General features: G+C 49.0%; 1 protein-coding gene across 1 annotated transcript in view; it reads left to right on the forward strand.

The window, feature by feature from the left end:
- Positions 1-2,521: 2,521 nt before the first annotated feature.
- LOC144138426 (uridine phosphorylase 1-like) overlaps positions 2,522-25,448 on the forward strand; it is a 51,326-nt gene continuing 28,399 nt past the window's right edge. The window contains exons 1-2 of the mRNA XM_077670698.1: positions 2,522-2,723; positions 25,124-25,265. Coding sequence (XP_077526824.1) covers positions 2,662-2,723; positions 25,124-25,265 — 204 coding nt within the window. The 5' untranslated portion in view covers positions 2,522-2,661. The remainder of the gene's footprint in view (positions 2,724-25,123; positions 25,266-25,448) is intronic.

A 25,448-nucleotide genomic window follows, 5' to 3' on the forward strand; every position in this document is an offset into this window, starting at 1 on the left:
TGTGATGTCGAAAGACCCAGCAAGGAAGTGGAAGCATTGAGTTGCCACTGCTCTATCTGGTTTCCTTAATATCTACGTTGTTTCATAAGGCAGGTCAATAAAGTCAGTAAGGTCATCGACATCGTCCGTTTGTCTTCTTTAAAGAGTGTGCCCCTGGTAACCTGAAGCGCAGTCTACAGCATGCAAAAGTAACAAACATCTAGGTTTTTTGTTTGAAATTTACGATAAAAATGGTACCAATGCTATTGGGCAAATTTGACTTTTCACTAATGAAGAAAACTTGTATTTACGTCAACCGTGACGCTCTCGAGTTAGCCCGACAGTTATGCGGTAAGAGGTACTTATTACGAGGTTATTATTATTAAGTTATTACGTGGTTATTAGTTATTAGGTTATTAGTTATTAAGAGGTTAGTTATCATTTCAAGAGGTAGTTATAAAATCGAGCCAGTTTTTGACGCCGCACCCGGGAAGCGTGCGACTTGCAAGAAGAAAACACGTTTAGAACACGGGAGCACCATCACGAAATCTAAGGAGAAGTTCGGATCAATACTCAAGACCACGATTGCTTTCTGGCCGGGATCAACATATAAAATTATAACCCCTCTTCGGCGGAAGTGCATCGATTTCACCTTCAAGTTTAGAAGAAACCAGCCGAACATTGAAAACAAAGGACGAAGTGTTAACAAAGAAGTGACACGGACGCTGCTGGACTAGGAAATGAACGTTTATTACAGAGGTCAAACATATATACTTGAGGTGAATACTTATCACGTATGAAAATATAAATTTCTTGCTGCCTCAGACACGACCCTTTAAGGCCGGAAACGCTATCGCGGAAATGGGTCCTTGTCACGCCCGATGAACTATACGTCTTCGCACATGCCTGCCTAAGGTACAGCTTTTCCTTTCTGTCAGCAGTACACGGGCTGCTCACGTATGCGCTGCCTTTTGCGTCTATCATAATGGCTTCCACTATTTCTCTCGACAGTTTGTTTTCGTTTTTTCCTGCTATAGCAATGTCAAACAGCTTTGCGCCGCGCTGTCGGCAATGCGTACACAGATTTAGGGACGTGGGCGTTGCTTTCAAAATTGCTGCGTGTTCTTTGACCCTATCGTTCATGCACCGGCCTGTCTGGCCCACATATTCTTTTCCACAGGGTCTCAGTGGTATGCTGTAAACAACGCCTTCGACGCACTCACAATATCTTGTCTGGTGATTGGTCTTGCATATTCGCTCGTCTGAGGCGTTGTTTACTTGGCGGCACATGGTGTATGCTTTCATGGGGGCTGAGCACACCACCTTCACACCCTGTCTCTTGTATTCACTCTCTTGTATTCACCTTCAAGCGGAGGTGAATGTGGATGAGAGAGGGGGAAGAGGAAGGTACGGGAGAAGCGTGTTAAAGAAAAGACAGCGAAAATGACTGGCAAAGAGGAAGAAATGTAGGAGCAAATTGACCTTGGAATTGAGGACGGTGGAGGAAAGGAAGGGATGGACTGGAAGGGGCAAGGAGAGGGACAACTTGACCTTTATAGCGAGGAGGGTGAAGTGAGGGAGGGAAAGGGGAAAATGTTTGAATTGCCCGTACCTGCCTAACCGCTTTCTTGCGGCATACGACGTTGATTCGACTTTGAAACCGATGCAGCTGGACAGAGTGGAGGAAAATCAGGATAGTCTGAACAGATTGGAGAAGGGACAGTGTTATCTTCAGACCGAACAGTGCGGTGGAATAAGAGAAAGAGAGGAGGGAAAGAAGGAGGGAGAGAGGGTGGGTGAAATAAACTCAATTCGTCGCAGCAAATCCCTCACACAAACGAAAGAATTCCAACAGAACCGCATTGGCAGTCACTTGAGCTGGGAACTCTAGTACTTCACTAAATACATTTTCGTTCGTGGCGCCTGTATGTCGGCACAGGGACTCATTACCGCGTTCGCCCGGTGACATGCAAGCCATTCACAGGCGCTAAACCACGTTATAGGACGTCGTCATTAGGTGAGTAGTAATATCCTTTCTGAAGCCTTCAGTTAATCAAACTTTTAGGGACAAACTCCTCACGCTTAGCTATATGTGACAAGTAATATAGTCGACACTACATTTTCACTTGCGATCACCGACACCTTTCACTTGATATCCCATCCGTGGATGTGACTCATAACTCATGTGGTGTGGCCATTATCTATGATAAACTTATTTCTCTAATGCCTTTATAAAATTTATTACCCCGTGCACTTATTTGCGGCCATTCGTTCAAGGCGAATTCGTCTCGATTGTTGCCGCGCTGTCACGAACATGACCGACAGCATCAACGTCTCGGCGAGTTCACTTCACTCAGAAATGCTGCTTCCGCCGTTTCAAAACAAAATCTGCCCGCAATGACGCCGCCGGCCCAGTCGCGCGAGTTTCTGCCAGTTGCAGTCTCGTGACCCTCGTCACAGCGGGGCCGTTATCTTGACGTCACGTTTCCCCAAGTTTCGCAAAAAGCGCCGTCCACGTCGCGCTGACGCGACGAACGCGCCGCCCTCACCCACCGGAGGCAGGTTTCTGTTTCACCTCCGGTCGCGTTCCTGAACTAGTCGGCGCGCTGATATCGGGCAGCGATACATCAGCTGCTGCTGCTGCTGCCTCTCTCTTGCTGTGACCCGCTTTCGCTCGCCGGAATGGAGAACTACGAGGCTCTGGTCGCTCCTGCGCAGCCACTCTGCTCCCCAGAAGAACAACGGTGAGCTGAACAACTTTGCTTTGGGGGACCCAACGTTGGGAGGGCTCTCTCGGAAGCGGGCTTCGAGGAAATCACCTTTTGTTGAGAGTCTGGACAACCGCGCTCCAAAAGACGTGGTTGCGTGCGCTTTTGCCATAAACTTGTGTCACTGCCCGGACTGGGCTGTTGATGGTTATTGTGTTTACCCCGTGGCGCTGTAGGGGAATTCCGCAGTGGCGGGGGGTGTGGCCTGGAATAACAGAATGGAAGCGTTCGAAAGGAAGTTAGCTGGATACTGTTTACAGCGCAGCTGTGTAACGCTAATACTCCCGATGGCTCGATCCTGTCCGGGATATGACGATCTAAATAGGCTTTGCGGCAAGGCCAAATTTCTTGTGAATGCTGTGTGTCCCTTAATTTTGTTTAAATACCTTAGACAGAAATGACACTACAATCGGAAGCTCAGACGACTTTGTTATTGCGCAGAGTTTCGTTTGGTTCACAGCGGAGTTCTAAACAATTCGGAATTCAGGCCGCAGCAGGATGGGTATGGTGCAAGTTTCTTCATAATAAATTTAGCTGGAACTCAGCGCTCGTCCCGTCGCTTTTTCGTGCCCTTGTTTCATCCCGCGCTGTCGCCAGTTTCAAAGAGTAAATAACCGCGGGAACTTTTAGCTCAGCAGGTATGATGGATAACTATATCAGTCGGCGCTTACATGCAAATAACATGAAACCGCCGCTCCTAATCCATTCCAGCAGAATCACAGAGCTACCGTGAAAGGTACAGACCCGTGTTTGTATGCTTGCGATGAAGCTGGAGTGATTCCAAGATTCATTGCAGTAATTATTTCACAAGTATGCTAAATGACAAATTAAAAACAACTGTTTTTTTTCTTTCACTCGTATGCACTGCGCCCAGCCGGTCAATTGTGTTTTGTGTCGTGCACTCGCCTGTCTTTAGATGTCCAACCGCATTCTGTGGATTAAGGACTGTAGTTTTCATTCTTCACTCTCATCAACGCAGCTCGTAAAGACAAAACTGTCCAAGCATTGTGTCATTTGATTGTAGTTTTTTATATTCAGAGGGCCACTACTAAAAAGAATATAGTAACGGTTATTTCTGGGTAGGTTGTGTTCTAGTGTTGAGGTACCACTGCGCGTACCACTGTACACACGAATTTACCTTGATGCACGATTCCGAACACACTGCTGAGACCTGGGTCCTGGTGAAAATTCCTTCACTTGAGGAGGTCCGAATAAAATTTTGGATATTTGATCTCCTTTGAGAGAAGTGTACAAGTTCAGCCACTGCGTACTCAGAGGTTTATCATTTTGATATCAATGATTACGGTATTTGCTTCCCCTGAGTGGTACTAGTAGGCTTATCAGGCTCATTTCCGTAGATATAGGCCAAATAAGTGTTTGCAGCCGATAGTATATTGCACAAGCACGCCACGCGGAATCCGAAAGTATGGCGAACGGCGAAAATCATGTGACGGCGCGCAAAACGGAAAACGAAACTTCTGTAAATAAGCATAAAAAAAAAAACAAGAGCTACACTCCGATGCATACATCTTCGCAAATAAAATAAAGCCGCCACACATAAAAAAGGGAATGCTTGCACAATCGCAAATGCCTCCTACGCATTCGCTTGAAAAACTTGGACACCGTTTAATCACATTGCAAAACAGATTGTCGCCACACCCGCAAACTGTGCCCAGTATCTTTTTCTTCCTTTCGTCTTTACAACTCGAATATTGTTTGAGTCCGGATACATGACGAAAAGTACCTTTATTTGAGCCAGTCTATGCAATGCAGACGCGAACAAACGTTTACCCGCCGTTGTGGCTCAGTGGCTAAGTCGTTGCGCTGCTGAGCCCAAGAACATGGCGTGTTCGATCCCCACCGTAGTGGATGCTTTTCTGACGGAGGCGAAAAGCGAAAACGCCCGTGTCAAGATTTCGGCGCCCGTTAAAGATCCCCAGGTGGTCAAAATTGCTTCCGAGCCCTCCACTATACGGCGCCCCTCACAGGCCAATTGTACCTTCAGTGCGCGTTAAACGCCACAATTAATGAAGCGAACAAAAGTTTGACAAATTCACATCATGTTTATTTAGGGACTGCAGTGGTTCGCCAATGTATTACCTGAGAACACGAGAAAACGTTGCGGCGTTCGGACAGCCACCGGAAGTGCAAGATATCTCCTCTCGCTGAAGGGAGCAGCTCAGGTCTTATCTCGTGTACTGTCTTCGCACGCTAAAGATCCCATAAAAAAAAGAAAAAAAAAAAACGCTGACTCGTTGTTGTCAAAATCTGCAGAAGTGCACGTGCATTGCCTACAGTGCAACATTCACTGCTTCCCTTCCTCGCCCCTGTCCCTGTTTATCGTCGCTTGGCGGTGATAATACGCCGTCAGAACCCGTCGGACCACTGTGCGCACAACCCGGAAGGAGCGCGCCATGAATGCTTATCGCCCTTGCCTTTCGATTTCGTTTCGAAAACTTCGTTATGTTGACGTCAGACGGCGTGTCTCTTTGTGCGACATATCGTAAAGGGGGAAGTTCATGCCAGACTCGGGTGCGACTTGAGAAAGGCAAAAGAAGTTGCCCCTGCGCCTCGTCACCGCAGTTCGCTGTATACCTCCGCGCGGCACAAAGGGTGCGTTACTGCGAGATTTTTGAACGTCGGTTTCGTGATTTTTCGAACTTAATCTGCTTATAATTTTCTGCAGATACGATAAACAAACCGGGTGACAAAAAGCGGACGATGACTCACGCATTAAGCGCAATCTCTTTTAAAAACGCGCCCGCGCGTTGACATCCATGTCCGCCGCTTTGGCGATGTGATACACTACACGAGCTATTATTGTGCTTAATTTGGACCGGAGCGTAGCCTATCAGGGACGCCTGGCCCTAGGGAAAACTTCGTCCGTAGTACGAACCATCAAGAGCAAAACGCACTGACCATGAACACAGGAATTTTGGATTCCTTCTCTGCCGCAGGGAAGCCCTGGTATTATGGCGGCATTTTTGTAATACTTTAGTAATTATACGACACCTCACATGCATGCCACAGTTTGTGGGCAGCTACCGGAAGAAGAATTCCCCGCCTTTCTTCGAGAAGAACGGGCATGAAGAAGGACAACCTCGTGACAGTCGTCCAGTCCTTCGTCATCAGCCACATTACGTACGTGGTACCATAACTGGAGGGTCATGGAACGGGCCAGGATCAATACACTCATACGCAAGGCGAACAAAGATGGCCTCGTGAGCTACAACGAGACCACCAAGGCCTACCGCCTGGCTCGACGGGTAATGCCACCCCGCCACCAGGGCCTGAGCCGGGAGGAGGCAGTGCTTCTACGGCAGCTTCAGACCGGGTCCGCCCTTGCTCCAGCAACCGTGCATATGTTTCACCCATAACTTTATTCAACGGGCGTGTGTCAAGTGTGTGGGGTGTGGGTCTGGCAGACCAGTGGAACATTTTCTGGGACTGTGCCCGGTTTCCAAATGAAGCTCAATCAAGGTCTTATCCGCCGCAGCTCCATGACGCTGCACGCAGTAAAGACAAGGACACTCAACTCTGGGCCGTCCAGCAAGTCCGGGGTGCGCTCGAAAAGCACAGACCAGGCGACCCGGTAAAGGGAAGCGTTGGCGCTGCGCCTAGTAATGGCAATCCCTAGGACGACGCCGGGCCCGCGTCGCGGCGCATAAAAACCGCCGTTTTGCAAGCACAAATAAAGTTTTCCTAGTCTTAACCTAAATATCCATTTTGGTGGTTGGCAAACTTGTGCGACGTGCATATATATGTCACGAACAGCGGGCTGGGGTTTGACCTGAGCTACATGGAGGGCGGTGAGCAGCGCGTTCGCAAGTTGCCTGCCCTGTTCTACGCCGACGACATCGTCTTGCTGGCAGGAAACACTCAGGAGCTGCAGACCGCGCTCGACATTGTGTCCAGCGAAGGCACGTCGCTGGGGCTTCGCTTCAGCGCCAGAAAGTCCGCCACCATGTCGTGTCACCCAACCGAGGTAGCCGAGAGACCACCACTGCGTTTACAGGGTGACCCAATCCAGTGGACCACCCGGTATAAATACCTCGGTGTGACACTCTCGAATACACCCCCCTACAGCGCGCCCTACGAGGAGGACCTTCGGGCAAAGGCAGCTGCTCGGCGGGCCTTCCTCGGGTCACGCGCCCTATGGGCCTTCAACCGCTTCGAGGTGTCCCGGGCACTGTGGAAGGCGGTGGCGGTCCCCGCGCTCACATTTGGGAACGCCGTCCTCTGCTTGTCGTCGTCCACCCGCCAGGCACTGGAAACAAGGCAGCGAGAGGCTGGGCGGAAAGCGCTGGGTGTGCACGGCTTTGTGCCCAACGAGGCGGTGCAGGGGGACATGGGGTGGTCCTCCTTCGAGGCACGCGAGGCGGTAGCCAAGCTGGCTTTCGAAAAGCGGCTCAGCCAGATGCCCGAGGGACGATGGGCGCGCGAGGTGTTCAAGTGCATCACCTACCGATGTCTGCGAACCAAGTGGGTGGCGCGCACCAAACGCCTCGGAGAGCGGTACGGCATCGCGGCGGCTCGCCTCACCGAGCCCCCACGACACGACCGGCGACAAAAGGTGCGGGACCAGGTGGCGACCGCAGAACTCGAGAGATGGAGGAAAGCGGCGCAGGAGAAGTCGGCGCTGAGCATCTACAGCGGCAACAAGACGGGCATCGAGATGGAGCCCATTTACGACAACGCCCGAGGGAGCGGGCTTCTTTGCGAGGCTCGCAGTGGGGTGCTTCGCACTCGCGCACTGCGCGCCAAGTTCACGGAGGGCCTCGACACCACCTGCAGCAGCTGCAACCAGGCCGAGGAGACGGTGCGCCACGTCGTTTTGGAGTGCACAGAACTGAAACCTTCAGCTGCGGTGGCAGTGACTCAGGACTTTGATGTTTCCGCCTGCCTTAGTGCCCGTGCGGATGTACAGGTGGCGCTACCGGACCCGCTGGCGATGGCGCTGGGCTTCCATGGACCGAAACAACAGCCTCACTGGGAGGCCGTCGAAGTCACAAAAAGAAGACTGGAGCACTGGTGGCGAAAGAACATAACGGAGGGCTTCGGAGGAAGTGGAGGACAGCAATAGATGTGTTTTAAGAAAGCTAACGCCAGATCCGGATTTTCCCGTCGATCACCCGTTTAAAAGGGAACGGCAACAGTATATCTATCTATCATCTATCTCATGTCCCGGCGCGTGGTGTCAGCGTGGCTCGTTGCTCTCTAACCAGCTGGTGGACCACCCTCACCGACTGCAGGATGCGGAATCATAAGCGCGAGGCGTTGAAGATTGATATATGTATGTATATATATATATATATATATATATATATATATATATATATATATATATATATATATATATATATACAGTCTAGTCCACTTATAACAATATCCAAGTGCCAAAAAAATCCCATCGTTATAACCGATAATCGTTATAAGCGGGTAGAGAAAAAAAAGCCACAAGAGAGATCAAAACATTTTATTAGCATTCAAGTGAGGTAGTGCAACTACTCGTTTGCAGAAAAGCCATAGTCAGTCAGCTTTGACTGCTTCACGCGAAGCTGACGCACATCTTTTTCGAGAGCATCTAATTGCTCCACACAGCTGAGCGGGAGGTCCTTCGCGAAAATGAAGTCCCGTAGGGACTGTATCATTCGTTGGGCCTCGTGCGATGATGGTACCTGGGTAGGCTGCTCAGCCGCGTCGTCGTCGTCGTCGCTCTCACCGCTGTTCGCTGCACCACGCACACTCGCAACGATCGCCTCGTCACTGAGGCACTCGGACGTTTCCACACCATCGTCGGCATGGAGAAAATCGTCCAGACCCGACGCGTCTTCGTGAAGCGCCGACCATAACTGTGGCAACCCTTCATCGTCGGGTGCTTCCGTGGCCTCCCCTGGGATCGCTTCCTCCTCGCCTGCTTCCTCCTCGTGACGCATTTTCGCATTTTCGGCGCGCGCGGTAAGCGGATTCAATCGCTATATCCGATATCGCGGCTCGGGAGCATCGTAATAAGCGGGTTATTTTACCATAGAAAGCATACAAAATTGGACGGTGCAATCGTTGTCCATCGTTATATCCGATATATTGTTATAAGCGGTATCGTTATAAGTGGATTCGACTGTATATATATATATATATATATATATATATATATATATATATATATATATATATATATATATATATATATATATATATATATATATATATATATATATATATATATATCCAGGGCTTCTTGTGTAGTTCGGTCAGAGCTTCTCAGGGCCTCCCTCCACTGCTCGCTGCTGATGATTAGAGGAAAGGGAAAACGAACATTCCAGTGCTTCGGCTAAAAGCATGCTGTCGCTATGAAAGCCTCACGCCCTTCAAAACATTGATATGGACCGCAAGCCTATACGTTTTATCACTTGGATATGCAGTTTGAGTCTATAGATTATAATCTATTATGGTTGTCAATAGGCACAGTTTTAAAGATAAGTATATTGTCTTAGTACTTTCAGGGCGATCAGGGTGCTTATTAGGGTGCTTTTCAGGGTGTAGATGAGCATTAAGTAAAAATACTAGAGGCTATCTATAATTGGTCCACAGCTACCATAGTCCTCCATTAGGAGAGCTGGACTGTACCTCTAACGAAGAGCGTCAGACAAAGAGGTAACCAGGACATTGGATTGGGAACAGGTTGGCGTGCGTAAGGGTTAATGGGGAATACCTCAGTGACCTCAGATTTGCTGATGACGCTGCCTTGCTGAGTAAGTTGAACCACAGCGCATACGACGAGACAAAGGACGATAGAAAGAGGACAAATGCGGCTGCGAGCCGCTGTTTGAAGATTGCCGCGTTATCGGCAGGAACGTGAATACGCTTCCTCGGGAAACAATAGAGGCCGCTGAGATTGAACGCCTGGGTGAGAATTGCGTCAGTATAGCCTCAATTGCACTCACGAAGAAGGAGATAGACTATCTTAAAAGGACACGTGCCGGTAACGGTTAACTATGTGGTTGGTTTTATGCCTTTGTCAGGCCGTTTTTTCTCATGTGTGTTTTTTCATGTGTTTTTTATGTTTTGTTTTCTTCAATTTCGTTTATTTTTGGAGCCGTTGGAGAAAATAAAATCCAGTTGTAGGTTAGCGCTTCGTGTGTCCTCTTGCTATCGTCCTTTGTCTCGTCGTTCGCGCTGTGGTTCAACATGCATCACCAACTCGCCCAAGTGTTCACCTTGCTGAGTAACTCAGGGGACGAATTGCAAAGCATGATTACCCCACTGGACAAGCAGAGTAGAACCGTGGGCCTGAAAATTACTATGCAGAAAACTAAAGTAATGATCAATAACGTCGGGACAGCACAGCAGTTTGAGATAGGTGGCGAGGCAGTGGAAGTGGTAAGCGAATATATCTACCTAGGCCAAGTTGTGACCCCGGATCCCAACCATGAGGCTGAGATAATTAGAAGGAAAAGAATGAGGTGGAGTGCATTCGGCAGGTATTCTGAGATAATGAATGACAGCATACCATTGTCCCAGACGAAGAAAGTGTATAACAGCTGCATCTCACCAGTACTCACCTACGTGGCAGAAAATTGGAGGCTCACTGAAAGGGTTCAAATTAAATTGAGGATGACTCAGCGAGCAATGGAACGGAAGACGATAGGTGTAACATTAAGGGACAAGAAGAAAGCAGAGTGGGTCAGCGAACAAACGCTTGTTAAGGACATATTAGTAGAAATTAAGAAGAAGAAATGGGTGTGGGCAGGGCATGTAATGCGAAGGCGAGATAACCGTTGGTCGTTAAAGGTAACAGAGTGGATCCCTAGAAAAGGCAAGCGTGGCAGGGGCGGCAAAAAGTTAGATGGGCAGATGAGAGAGAGAGAGAGAGAGAGAAATAAACGTTTATCGGCTGAAAAGACTAGCTAGGACATGGTCCTTTCCGGTCCGAGGTGGTAGATCTCCTCAGTCCGGGAAACCTGTGGCGGTGGCTGCCGTCTTCGCCCGGTTCACCACATTCTTCTGGTTCTCCGGATCCTCGTAGACGAGCAGTGCCTCCCACTTTTCAGCGATGTCGTGGTCACCGGTGGTATGGGCGCTTGCATTGTCTTGTGGTGCGGAAGTAAGCGTTGCTGAGGATGCGTGGCTATCCACAGGTGGGTCTGGACGGCGGTCTTCGCGGGGACACTCCAGGATCATGTGTGCCAAGGTGTGGGGTATGTCGCAGTAAGGGCATAGATATGAAAATTGCGTGGGGTAGATGCGGTTCATGATTATTCCGTGTGTGTACGTGTTGGTTTGGAGCCGACGAAAGGTTACGCTTTCTTCCTTGGTGAGGTCGGGGTGTGGTGGGGGATATCTCCTCCGCTCAAGTCGGTAGAGCTGAAGTAGTGCCCTGTAGCTGTAGGTGATTGGTACGTCTGCTGCGCCCGTTGCAGCACGGATGTTGGGTGGCAGGAAGGCCCGGCTGGTGTGCTCTCGGGTTCCAGCGTGCGCTGCTTCGTTTCCCGCCATCCCTTCATGCCCCGGGATCCAGGTGACGTAGGTGTCCGGAAGGTGGGGGCGCGTCTTTAAAGGGACCCAGAAAATCTTTGTGAAGGTGGCAATCAAATGCATTCAGGTGGTAGAACACATAACGGGGGATTTTTGAGCCAAGTGTGAGCCCCATACGTTGTACGGATAATTCGTAAACAATTTTTGAAGATCGCCTTTCTCAGCCGATGAGCGCGCCGCCCAAGCGAGCCGACCGCGGCTGACGCAACGCCGACCGCGGCTGACGCAACGGCGATCGCGGCTGACGCAACGGCGAGGCGCCCCCCTGATTCGCCCGGTCGTCGGTCGCCGGCAATGTCACTGCCATTGGCTTCCGGCTGCTCTTCCTCCTTCCTCCGCGATCCCGAGGCAAAGGCGGGTCTGCAGCGATTGATGCGTGCCTAGGCGCAGGAATGTAGCTAGCGGAGAACGGAAGTCAAGCGTCGCGATGTCACATGGCTACTCCCAGTGTTTCCAGCTGCTTTGAAAGAAGCAGAGAGGGAGGAGGAATCGATCGGCAAGGGGGGAGAGGTGCACACAATTGCTTCTGGCGCAGCTAATACTGAATGTAGATCAATAATTCCAACGACATTACATCGCTATATTGGTACTACGCGACAATAAAGGCCTTTTGTAACTTTCACAAAAGGCTTTTCTGGGTCCCTTTAAGATGTTAAGTGCCGTCGCGGACACGCGTCCTTTCTTGAAGTTCCGAAATGCCGCTTGGGAGTCCGTGAATATCAGTGCTCGGACGCTGAAGGTCGTCATTTCCAAGGTGATGGCTGCTTCTGCAGTTTCGGGGTTACGGGCTGGTATTGTTGCCGACGTCAATTTCCTGCTTCGTTGGTCCGTGACGCTCATTGCGAAAGCAGTGTGGTCTGGATATCGAGCAGCGTCTGTGTATCTGGTGTTAGGATCTTTTTCTTATTTTTGGAGGAGTGCCTCTGATCTTGCCTGTCTTCTTTCTTTGTGGTAAGTGGGGTGCATATTACGTGGTATGCGTGCTATAAAGATTGTCTCTCGGAGTTCCGATGGTAGTCTCGCTTTTTGGTCGGTGTCCTAGATGTAGGTTTCACTGTAACTGAGAAAGCGGAGTACTGCTCTGCCTGTAGGAGTCAGCTTGAGGCGTTTGAGTTGGCTGGCTTTGTGGTCTTCGCCCATCTCCTCCCACATATTATGTGCACCTAATTTAAGCAGCTTGTCGGTGGATGCCATGAAAGGAAAGCCTAGAGCAGTCTTGGTTGCTTTCCTAATAATTATTTCCAATTTTTTTATTCAGCGTTTTTTACGGCTAAGTATGGGGTGCCATACGTCATCCTACTGGTTATTAATGCTTGAAAGATGCGTAAAGTGTCTTGTTCTTTGAGCCCCTTTCGTTGATTCGTAGATGAAGAAGTTTGCGGGAATAAATTGGTCGCAGTTAGCACAAGACCAGTATAACTGGGGATCTTTGGGAGAGGCCTTTTCTCTGCAGTGGGCACATACAGGCTGCTGAGGATGCCGCTGCTGCTGATGATGGTACAGCCTCAGACAGGCAATAAAGGTTTCTCAAAGTTTTGCCGCTGTGCGACTACTGTCGGCCATGACTGTGTTTGCACTGCCATCTCTTTGTCGGTGTTACAAGCGCTTGGGTGTCTAGTTTCCTCCGGCTCCTCGGGGGGTGGTACCGTCATCGAGACAAGCTGCCATTCTCCCTTTCGAATTTCGCGCCTCTTTTGTCGTCGTAATGAGAAGGCCGCGTACAGTACAGGCTCCGGCTTGGCTTCTCATTAACCTTCACTGAGTGGAATGACTCATGACTTGTTTTATTGCACATGACTCCGCCAATCGACAAATGAAGAAACGTAGCCATAACTTATTACAGGGAGATATAGGAATCAAGCGGGAGTTTTATGTACCGAATAAGTTAATTTTGGCCACCTGGAATTCCGTAGCGTGAGAGTTTGTGCGCACCAGCTTTTCTGTACTTCGAGTTCCTGCGCGCTGCGGTCGAATCACAGGCCATCGCATTCAAAGGGGCTGTGTTGATGCGGTGCTTTCTTTCCTTAATTCGTGTGGGCAACCGTTAGCACGGAACGGCACAGTGATTTAATAGCAAGGGCAGATAACTTTCGAAATCATTGCTTCCTTCTTGAATTGCTTATTCATTTTTGGAGTGGTTGGGACGCATTTTAATACCGCGGCAACTGAAAAGAAAGAGGGCAACGGTTGTTTTTGTAGTACGCCGCTGTGAAAACACGTAAACGACCAACAAAGGGTGGCGACCGGTACCTAAAAATAACGGAGGGGAAAGAGCTTTTGAGTGAGCAAGTATATAAGGTATAGAGTTATGCGCGTAAAGCAGCGGTATTTGGGTCGAACATTTTGCGGACGCCTAATCTAAAAAGCAGTGCGCGTTTTATTGCGCTACGTTCTAAGCTGTTTCGGAGAAACTTTAAACGTGTTTCGCAATGTCCCCATTAGAAGCTACGCTTATCACCGACCTTGCGATAGGCTTTCGTCGTCGTAAAGATACTGCTTCTTGTGCCCGCATTCAGCACTCGAAACCATTATCTGGGAAGGGTGGTAGTTTTTATTGCTTTGCTCTAAATTGGATGTGTAATCTTATCTTTGCGGATGTACTTTTTTCAATAATATCGCGGATCAAAGCAATCTGGCAGGCTAGTTGGTCTGACATGATGGAAGTAAAATTGCGCTAAAAGGACAGGACGAACAGAAGAAGACACACCGCACGGTGCTGTGTGGTGTGTCTTCTTCGGTTCGTTTTGTCCTTTTAGCGAATTTTCCCCCCATAATATCGCGGACGCGGGACTGGGCTGGAGAAATGTTTATTTACAGGTTTATTTTTGCGAGGTTGCCTGGCACTCCATTGGGGTCTTGAGTTGTGTGCTACAGCTCCAGACGTGGTTTTCAGCAGGGGTTGTGCCCTTGGTCCAGTCCTTGCGGGTCTACGCTGCCGCGGTCAGCGCCCTACCACGGTGGAAAGTGGAAATGCGCGAGGGCTGGCGCGTGCGCAGAACTAACGTGCCCGTGCGAGTGTCGTCTGCTGCTGTTCCTTCAAGCATGCCATACACCCTTCCGCTGTTAACTCGCCGTGGTGTCTCAGTGGCTATGTTGTGCGGCTGAGCCCAAGGACGTGGGTTCGATCCTGGCAGTGGTGGCTGCTTTTCTGATAGGGGTGAAAAGTGAACGCGCCCGTGCACCGAGATTTCGGCGAACGTTAAAGATCCCCTGGTGGACAAAATTCACCTGAAGCCCTCCACTACAGCGCGCCCCATCGCCTGTGTTGCGTCGGTGCGTTCAACCCCACGATCAGTCAACCTTCTGTTATTAATCAGCCAATTCCGGTCGTTGCTGGATGGTGACAGCATGGATGCGCGCGAAAGTCGACATGCGGAATTTGCCGTTGGCTGGCTGTCACTTTTCTTTTCACGGTCTTCTCTCGCGCACACGCTTATCGACAAACGAATTTGCTCTTCTACTTTCTATTGCCGTAATCCTGGCGTGCACCTGTGTTCCGACAATAGGTAAAGATAACGGTGAACAGGGCGCACTCCAAATCGATGTCGCAGATCATGATGACCGAAGCTGGCTGATTGACAGCGGAGTGTCGTGGCTTGGGGGAACGTGCCTAGCATGACTGACAAAGAAATGTAACGGCGCGAACACGAGGGCGAAGATTAGAGGGAGGCGGTACTGCGCTCGTCCTGTCTCCCACGTGTCTTCGTCATCACCTTTCGCGTAGTTTCACGGCACTGTCAGTCATGTTTCAACTAGCCATCAACCAATTCATTTCTAGCAGACGACACTGGCCCTAGCGTAATCGTTCTGCGGATGCGACTCGTCTCATTCGTTCCGCCACGTTGCACCGTGATCACTGATAAGTTACTGACCCACGATAAGTCAACGCTCTCGCGGTATCTCAAATGGACTCTGCGACACTTCTGATAAATGCTTCCACTCTTTCTTTCGCTTCTGGAAGCATTGTTAAAGTTGTGCCAGAGTCCTTCAAGAATTGAAGGAGACTCTGGTTGTACTTATGGCCAGCACGGAGCGGCACTGCGTGATAGAGTCCTTCAAGCATTGAAGGACTCTGGTTGTACTTATGGCCAGCACGGAGCGGCACTGCGTGATACGCAGCAGTTCCGCCTTCTCTTTATACTCTGCTTTTGTGGTGATTTTGCAAAAAAGTGGTCATGGAGTGTTTTCATTGCTGCTGTTGAAAGGGAGCCGGCCAGTGGCCGCTAAATTGCTCTAATGACATGATTCGAGCGCTCGGAGAACGCCAAGATCGCGAAAGGGAGAAAAGTATCTTGAGCCAGTTTTTTAAGTTATCTGATAGGCGTGTAGAAGTAATTTTGGGCTGAGGTGTTCTGATTGTAGGGTTTAACGCGCCGACGCACGTTATGGGGAAAACCAGCTTACAAAGATTAAGCCTATCGCCATCACCATGTATCTTGAGCCAGTTTTTTAAGTTATCTGATAGGCGTGTAGAAGTAATTTTGGGCTGAGGTGTTCTGATTGTAGGGTTTAACGCGCCGACGCACGTTATGGGGAAAACCAGCTTACAAAGATTAAGCCTATCGCCATCACCATGAAGCTGTCCCCTGTAGCGAGATAAGAATTTGTTTTCTTACACTGATGACTGCTGGATCCCCCGATTGAGTATCTGCTATTCTCCGGCGATCTTCATCATCATTAATCATTTTATACTGCGTACAGTCTCGATTTGATCGTTGCATCACGTGTCTGATGATAGCCCGAATAACGACCGCAATGCAGACGACGTTGTGCGCAGACATGTCTGAGGCTTTTTATATCAGGTGGGGAGTAGTCCGTCGATCTGGGTCCCACAAATCTAAGGCGCAGCCTACCAGAACTTCCCAGCTGCGTAACAGCTCGAGCGAATGTCCCGGAAAGAAAACTGCTCGAAGAAGGTACCGTAGAAAGATCGACAATCGGGCTAGTTGGTAGTGGTTCTTGGACATCCTGTGACAGTGAAAACCCGACACAGAGACGAGAAGAAGAAATATTATTAAACATACCACAGAAGACATTAGACAGAACCATACTCGATTGATTGATTGTCGGATTTAACTCGCCGACGCAACGCAGGCGATGAGGCGCGCCGTAGCGGAGGGCTACGGATTAATTTTGACCACAGACCCATACTCTGTCTAATGTCTTCTCGGGTCCATGTCGGGTTTACGCTATTTCAAGATGTCCAAGTGAACGTCGAAGGCGAATTATAAGGCTGCGGAGTTTTTAGGGAGGCTGCGAAGGTTCAAACGATCTTAATGCATTCCATGTGACAGTTAGGTGGAACAGTGGTCCCAGATGAACTGGGTTTGCTGGTCTGTATTACCCAGGGCTCTATTTTCACATTCATTGCGAGGATTACTCTGTTAGGACGGCTATTCCAGGGCCTCCATTAAGAATGTTGTTACTAAAGCAAGGTTCCTAATGTGAATGTAAGAGGAAGCGCAATTTCTATGGGGTGGAGAGTGCGAGAGGTTCAAATTCAAATTGACACATCACGGGGACTTAACGGCTGGGCGGCTGTTTTTGGGATGGACACGACAAAAAGGAAAAAAAAAAAATCCCGCATATGTGAGATTTCGGTGCACGAGATTTCGGTGCCGTCTAAGCGAAGAAATCTTTGCAAGGAATGCAAGTTAGTTCTGAGCGGAGGGAACTATTATTAACGCGAAAACTATCTTAGTGGGACCAATGGCGTTGTGTAAAAAAAAACTAATGGATTTTCCCATAGACTGACGATTGGTCGACAGAAAACGGAGATAACATCTCTGGACAAACGTTGCCTGCGTGAAACCCCCGGGCTTCCATCCACTGTATCAAAACGATTACTTGAATATCTCGGAAAAGGAACGGTAGTAATTAAGGCAATACATGCATGGGTCGATTATGAAGGAGGAGTACAATAGTATACTTTTATCTCATAAACCATGTATCGGCATACGTTTAGATAGTTTGTAAATGCGTTTACTTAGTGCGCGAAAAATCGTCGCGTTTGTTCTTTCTTCGTTTGTGATTTAGGTCTTTGAAAATGTGGTGATCTATTGGATGCACTTTCAGCGAAGGTTGGGCGCTCTTTTTAACTTTCGCGCTTCTGTCAACGTTCTTTAGAAAAGGGATGGTAAATTTCAACCCCTTCACAGCAGCTTTAGCTGGGACCACTGGGACGAGATGTCGAGTTAGCTCCATTTGGTCTGTTTGTTCGTTCATTGCGAATAACCTCAAGTAGCCTTTTCGCGAAAACGCGCTCACAATTGGGGCTCGGAAGGCATCATAGATACAACTTGCATCCGTTCGGGTACTGCCGAGTTCATTATCTTGAGCTTTAGCACAGTGCGAATACAATTACAACAGGGAAAAACCTCAGACTGGCGCGCTTGAATAACAAATGTCTTGAAGATACTGTACTGCAATCGCATACGACAAAATTTCATTGTCACAAACAATCTAAGATTTTGGGACGCAAGTCAGCTGTAATTGCCATCGATATGTCGGTATAGATACGGGGCGCATCACAAACCTCACGAAACTGCTGTACTGCGGTTGCGCAGGCTGCGAAAAAAAAATTGTTATACAACATTTAAAAGAAAATAATTTGAATCTTTATCGACAGGGAAGTTTAAGATAAACGTCCGGTGCTTGAAAATATTTGGCGAAATAAATTGACAGCACAACCCAAGCATATTTCGGACGTCTTTTTGCCGAGGATATTGTTAGGCAAAAAACCGCAGCATTACGACGTAGACGGAGGCAGAGGCTGTGTTGTTGCTTTTAAATTTCCGAACTAACGAACCCAGCTGCTGTGTATAGGCTGTGATAATTACAGTCGCCACATCTTGTGTGACAGCGCATACCACTAACCACAACTATGGGTTACTTTATATTGTAGTTGCGTTTTTCCGTGCTGACTGGAATTTTTATTGCAAAGCAAATAGATTGCCATAAAATTATATGTCCTTTGCATGAAGCCTACAAGTGCATTCTTACTCCTTCAGGGTTTCGAAACATTTGAACGTCGTCGGCGATAAGACGAAAAGGATCTAGAAATTAAAATTTCCCAGCCGCATGCACAGATTTTCTTTTTCAAGTTGAAAAACCCGAAGGCTGTACACGGACTTGGAGAAAAAAAACTAACTGACAACATGTCCAGACGACTTGTGGAGTTTATGCCTTAAACGGACCCTGCAACACTTTCGTCAACTCTTTTTGAAGTCGATTGATTGTAGGGTTTAACGCGCCGACGCAACACAGGCGATGAGGCGCGCCGTAGTGGAGGGCTCCGGATTAATTTTGACCACCTGGGAATCTTTATCGTGCGCCGAAATCTCGTACACACGGGCGTTTTTGCTTTTCGCCTCCATCAGAAAAGCAGCCGCCGCGGCCGGGAATCGAACCCGCGACCTCGTGCTCAGCAGCGCAACGCCTTAGCCACTGAGCCACCGCGGCGGGTTTTTTGAAGTCTTAAATGCTTGCAGAACGTAGTCCCCCAATACATCCGGTACTTAGATCAGGAGGTCGCAAAGTACGTCAGCCGAAAATTACTGCTCTATGCCCATCAGATAACCTGGAATCTCACTCAAAAGATTTTTCTCTCTTTTCCGGTCTTGACATTCTTCGACGGCTCTAATTACATCACCGAGACCATGTAGCGGCTGTTGGTGGGTTTTCCTGTAGTTGCACCAATGAACGCTTTTCCATAGCAACTTTAAAAATAAAGCCACAGAAACAAAGCAAAAACGGAAGGCGTATCTGGTGCGCCCAGCAAATCACGCAGTGCCGCTCCGTGCTGACGATAACTAGCTTTCCCAGTGCTTCCAGACGCGAAGGAAAGAGTGAAAGCGTTTGTAGAAAGTGTTACAGGAACCCTTTAAGCAAAAAAAAAAAAATTGAAAATTTGTAAATAGAATAGCTAGAAAATCAGGAGAGTTAACATTTTTATTGATAATGAAGGGAAAAGACCAATTTGCGCAATGATATTAGTGGCGGAGAATGCAGCGTCTAAAAGGGCGTGGAACCTCCTTAGAAAAAAAAATTAATCTTTCCTAAGACCCAAGACGTCAGGATTGAGGCAATAGAGATAGTAACTTGTTTAGCCCTCCCTGATATGTAGGCGGATTTATTTGGGGACTGCGGAGACTTCGCTTTATTAACAACAACCTAGACTTTCGGCATGCGACGGTCCGGCACAGTACATGTCCTGCCAAGATCCCATTTCACTTGTTTACTCGGCTGAGTTCTTTTTATAACACACAAAAAAGGAAATTGAAGACAGGTGCGCAGCGCGCGAACGACGCGAAAATAAACCTTGAACTTGTCTGCCTCGCGTCAGGCGAAGTGCTCAGAAATTCTCTAATGTATAACGTAGCAAGCAGCAACGCATGCAGTACGCATGGTGAGCTTAGTGACATAAAAAGCCCGTGTTGTCATTCTTTGCGGGAATCGGGTCACTCAAATTCGTAAGGTCAGCACGCCAACTATTAAACTCCATTTAAACCACGCCACAGGTGGGCTACACGCAGTCACAAGAGCGAGCTTGAAGCATTATTTTCGCGCTGCCAGCGAAGCGCACAGCTGCTGGGATGACAGCGTTTTCCTGTACTCAAGGGCGTTCCACTGGAATACACGTTATTTCATACTCAATTGCTAAAAAATAGTGAAGAGGCGGCAAGGTATTTGCAGCAAGGGTCACTGTAATTTCCCGATGGTAGGCCGAAGGGAGAGGGTGCACTAAACAACAACAGCAACAACTGCAGCTCCAATCGCGCCACCCGCCTTTGCTCAGCTTCTGGCTAAGGCCAACATTGCGCTGCTAAGCCCAGGGTCGACCTCAACCTCAAGTGGGTCTTGTTCTCACCATGTGAAGTGAGTTTGAAGGCGCGTCAAATGATGTAATCTTCTGATTGAGCGAGGTCAGGGTTTTGGACCTTAACCTCAGAGAGAGAGAGAGAGAGAGAGAGAGAGAGAGAGAGAGAGAGAGAGAGAGAGAGAGAGAGAGAGAGAGAGAGAGAGAGAGAGAGCACTTTATTGGCTGAGGAAGCGGCCAAGGAGAATTGAAGTCCTTATGTTGGCGGCGGGTACGGGCTGAACGTCCCCCCCCCCCCCCCCCCCCCCCCCCCACCAGGACGTCTTCTCCTTGAGTTCGGTGGGCGAGCTCGTTGTGACCGTAGGCCGGTGCCTTTCGGCGACCTCTTCCGCCCTCTTGACCAGGCGTACCTGTAGGTCCGGGTCAGGGCTGCGAAGCGAGGCCTCCCACCTCTCTTCAGAGGGGATTTCGGGGAAAGGGTGCTGGGGGCATGCCCACATGATGTGGGCCAGGTAGGCATGGGCGCCACATAAGGAGCACGCCGAGGTTGCATAAAGGCTGGGGTGGATATGGGTCATGGTGGCCGGATTGGGAAAGACTCCCGTCTGGAGTTGGCGCCAGACATAATGTCAGGGATTTGTCTGCCCGAGGATAGATCCGGCGGGAGAGGAGGTAGTAGGTGGTAATATCATGAAAACCGATCAGACGCTCCCGCGCGGACCTGGCTCCGTGGTAGGGATACGGGCTCGGCCCAGCCCGGATGGTAAGTCCTCGGGCTAGGTCATGGGCCGCCTCGTTTCCCTCGAGCCCGGAATGCGCGGGGTCCAGATCAGTTGTACAGGGTATTGCGGGGGGTTCCTGAGCAAAATTTTGAGCGCCGTTGGGGATATGCGTCCAGCAGCAAAATTTTAGAGAGCGGTTTTAGAATCTGTAATGATTGTTGCGGGGGTAGGGTTTAGTGAAAGGGCCAGCGCTATCGACGCCTCTTCCGCCGGTTCTGGGATGGGCGTCCGGACTGTAATGGAATCAATGGTGTTGGTTTTGGGGTAATTGCAAACAGCGATTGCGCTGAAGGCCTCGTGGTCTCGGTATTCTGCTGCATCTACGTACACGACTAGTGGGTCGTTTTTGTACTTCTTGTGCAGGGCGCAGGCTCGTTGTTGCCTCCGATCAGTGTGATACGCGGGATTCATGTTACGGGGGAGGGGTTTGGCTATATGATGTTAGCGTGGATATTATGGGGAATAGTTGTTGCATCCTGATACAGGGTGTGGTACCCTATTCTTAGGTTTTGGAGGATGTGCCTTCCTGTGGGGCTGCGAGCGAGGCGTTCGTATTGTCCCATCAGGTGGGCTTCGACAAGTTCGCTGGTCTTACTGTGAAGGCCCAACTCTTCCAGTCTGGCAGTTGACGTGCCGGGGGGGGGGGGGGGGGGGGAGGCGTAGCGCCGTTTTGTAGGCGCGTCTAATGAGGGCATCTATTTTGTCCGTTTCTGCCGTTGTCAGCTTAAGGTATGGAACGAAATAAACTATTCGGCTCACGATGAAGGCTTGGAGGAGGCGGACCCTGTCCTCCTCGGTCAGGCCTGAGTGCTTACTGGTGACTCTCTTGAGCAGACTAGTAGTCTGGTTTACATGCCGTTCTATCGTCTTGAGAAAGTTGTGATTAAGTCTGGATGATTGTATCTGCAGCCCAAGGACTTTGAGGGCAGTGACTTCTGGAATCTCTCTACCTTTGATGTGGAGTTTGATGTTGGATCTGAGTTGTTTTTTGTGGCTCGGGGGAATACATAGTAGCTCAGACTTGACCGGGGAGCAGGTCAAGCCCGCTTTCCTCGCCTCCTCCACCACCACTCCTACGCCTCTTTGAAGCGTTTATTCGATGTGGCCATCACTCTCCCGGTTCATCCAGAGGGTGATGTCGTCTGCGTAGAGGCTATGGTAGAGGTGGGGAATCTGTGCTAATTTTAGGGGAATATTTATTATTGCTAGATTGAAAAGTAATGGTGACAGGACGGCTCCTTGTGGAGTGCCTCGACTGCCTAGCGGGATAGTGTCTGAGCCGAGGTCCGGTTCGACAAGAAGTCCTTAACCTAATTGTACGTTCTTTCACCCGGATTGACCGATCCTATACCCGACATTATGGCCTCGTGCGCAACGTTGTCAAAGGCTTTGGTCAGGCCCAGGGCCAGTATCGCCGCCGTGTCTAGGCCGCTGGGGGGTTTGATGATTTGCTCTGATAATGGTATAAGTACATCTTGAATTGACAGAACAGTTCTGAAGCCAATCACACTGTGGGGGAATTGTTCAGTGTCGTTTATGTATGTTGTGAGACGGGCTAGGATTACGTGCTCCATGAGTTTTCCTAAGCATGACGTGAGGGAAATGCGGCGGAGGTGTTTGATCGTGAGTGGAATTGTTTGGCTTAGGAATGAGGATAACCTTGGCATGTTTCCATGATTCCGGTATTTGCCCTGTTCTCCAACATGTGTTGAGAAAAGCTGTTATTGCGGTGATTGATAAGTCGTCGAGGTTTCTTAGTGCCCGGTTAGAGATCTGGTCAGGACCAGGGGCCGAGTTAGACCTAAGTTTGCGAATCGCCAGTCGGACCTCTGCCTCGGTTATGTTTCTATCCAATTCAGGATTAGGATGCCCACTGTACGGGGCAGCGTGATCTTGGGTCCTATTGGGAGGTACATGTCTCGGATTTGTGCCGTGAGTTCGTCGTCGGAGCCTGAGTATGCGTGGAGGACTTTAGATAAGCGGTGTTTCTGTTCTGTCTTGTTCTGACCTGGATCGAGGAGGTGTCTAAGCAGCTGCCATGTCTTCTTCATTCCGAGGTTTCCTTTCATCTCGTCGCAAATCTGGCTCCACTGGTTGCGCACGAGAGTGATCGCGTGCGTTCCCATCTTCGTTTCCAGTCTGGCCAGTTTCAGCCGCAGTTTCCAGTTGCTCTTGTTTCTACGCCATCGTTTTGGATCCCTCGGTGTGCCTCCCGAAGGTGGTTGAGCCGGGAGTCTACCATATCGGAAGGGATTTCAGGGTCCAGGCCTTTAGTGGCTGCTTTTATGTCTGGAGTTAATTGTTGCGTCCATGCGCTTATGTCCTTAATGCACTCCGGACTTTCGCGTTTGTCGCAATGTTTACTGCTGATTTGCCGGAGCGCCCTGAACTTATCCCAGTCGGTCAGAGTTTGCTGTCTGAGGTTTTGATTGAGTTTGTGATTCGGTGTCATCACAATCTCAATTATTATGTGGTCACTAAGCGTATGTTCAGTGACCCCTCATCTTAGTCTGTTTATGTGTAGGGGGAGGGTGAGATCCGGGGTAGTGTCGCGGGGTGCGCTGTTTCGATGCGTGTAGGGGTATGGATGCCTGTTTCAAGCGTCAAATCGTGTGTGTGTATTCGTTCCTAGAGGTCTCTGCCCTTTGGCTCGCATGTTGGGTATCTCCAGGCCGTGTGAGGAGCATTAAAGTAGCCAGGTATGAGCAGTGTGCGGGCCCACCTCTTTCCTCATGAGCGAGAATAATTGATTGAATCGGTCGGCTTTAGATTTAGGGGCGCTCAAGACGTTCATTATATACAGTCCTTGCGCTCCTCAGCCGACGAGTTTGAGGTTGTGTAAGGTTAGGGGAGGAATTGAGGTTGAAGAGAGGTTAGAACTCTTAAAGAGGTTAAATCGATCGATCGCTTGAACGATTGATTGATTGATTGCTTGATTGATTGATTGATCGTTCGACCGATCGTTCGTTCGTTCGTTCGTTCGTTCGTTCGTTCGTTCGATCGATCGATCGATCAATCGATGGATAGTTCAGTCAATCAATCGTTCAATCGATGGATCGTTCAATCGATCGATCGTTCAATCGATGGATCGTTCAATCAATTGATCGTTCAATTGATAGTTCAATCGTTCAATCGATCGTTCAATCAATTGATCGTTCAATTGATCGTTCGATCGTTCAATCGATTGTTCAGTCGATCGTTCAATCAGTTGATCGATCACAAACAAACACACAAATAACAAACAAACACACAAATAAATAAAAAAATAAATTGATTATCACAGGGCTCAAAAAATGTTCACAGAGGCTATCGGGACAGATAGATAGAAAGCTAGTTCCTGGTCCAATACAGCGCTGCATGTACAAGTGAGCCACGGATGCGCGACATAATGCGTGGACAAGTGAGACATAATGCGTACCTACGTATGCACGTCACGACATCCGCATGGTCAACTCATCGTTATAATCACGGCGAAGTTCCTGGGGAGACCTTCCTAATGTTAGCGCGTTAAACCCCCCCAAAAGGATGTGAACAAAACGCACCGACAGCAAAAACAACGGAAAGAACAAAAAGGGGCATGGCGTACGCAAGAAGGCGATTTCATCCAGTGCTTGTTGGGACAGGGCAATCGATGTAATGGTTGGTTTATATAGTTTGAGAGGGGTGTTTTAGCCTTGAAGCAGTTTGTTTAGGTCTGATTTACACCGCTCTATTACGTAATTAATCTTCATAATGCACAACAGTTAACTCCGTTGAGTGAGCACTTTAATAAAGCGATCAAATTGCGGGATACATTTACATGATTTCGTGCTTAGCTCGTTTGATACTTTTAAGCTGATTTGAAGAAAACTTTCCGGGTTAAAAAAAAAAAGGCAGTGAAGTTACGTCATTAGTATAACGCGGGCCATAATTCGACAGCTAGCCGATCAGCTGGCTTTGTGCGAGAGGAAAAAGTTCAGGGTTGTCGCCGACGCCGACAGTTTCCCGGTACCGAAAACGAAATTGTGTACGTCCGCTTAGCGACCTGCACCTGCGAGCTTTAAATTCCGTGGGCTGATTAGGAGTCGCTGTTTGGCCGCAGGTGCTCACAGGTATGCAAGGGCATGTACGCTTGACGTAAGTATTTTGACGGCTTACCTTTACGCGACGTCCTTTTGAGATAGCGAAAGTGGGAAAAATCACGGGCTCAGTGCTAGGCCTAAAAGTGAGATATGCTCCGCCATCTTTGTTCCCTCCGTCAGGTGCAATGGCGACGCCGAAGACGGGGCCGGATGCGTGCGGCTTCGAAACCCTAACCTGGCGAAGTTGGATTCGGACCACCTGTACCACTTGGCCCTGTCCACGGCCACCCACCCTCTGGCTCACATGTTTGGGGACGTCAAGGTGACAATCAATCAATCAATCAATCAATCAATCAATCAATCAATCAATCAATCAATCAATCAATCAATCAATCAATCAATCAATCAATCAATCAATTGTTTATGAAAGTGTCCAGGAACAGACGAAGTCTTCGTGCTGGCGCACTGAGGGGGGGAAAAGGCAGCATTGAAATACATTAGCAGC

The sequence above is a fragment of the Haemaphysalis longicornis genome, unplaced genomic scaffold, assembly GCF_048455015.1.
Source record: "Haemaphysalis longicornis isolate Haplotype H1 unplaced genomic scaffold, Haemaphysalis longicornis Haplotype H1 scaffold_5, whole genome shotgun sequence".
Lineage (NCBI taxonomy): Eukaryota > Metazoa > Arthropoda > Arachnida > Ixodida > Ixodidae > Haemaphysalis > Haemaphysalis longicornis.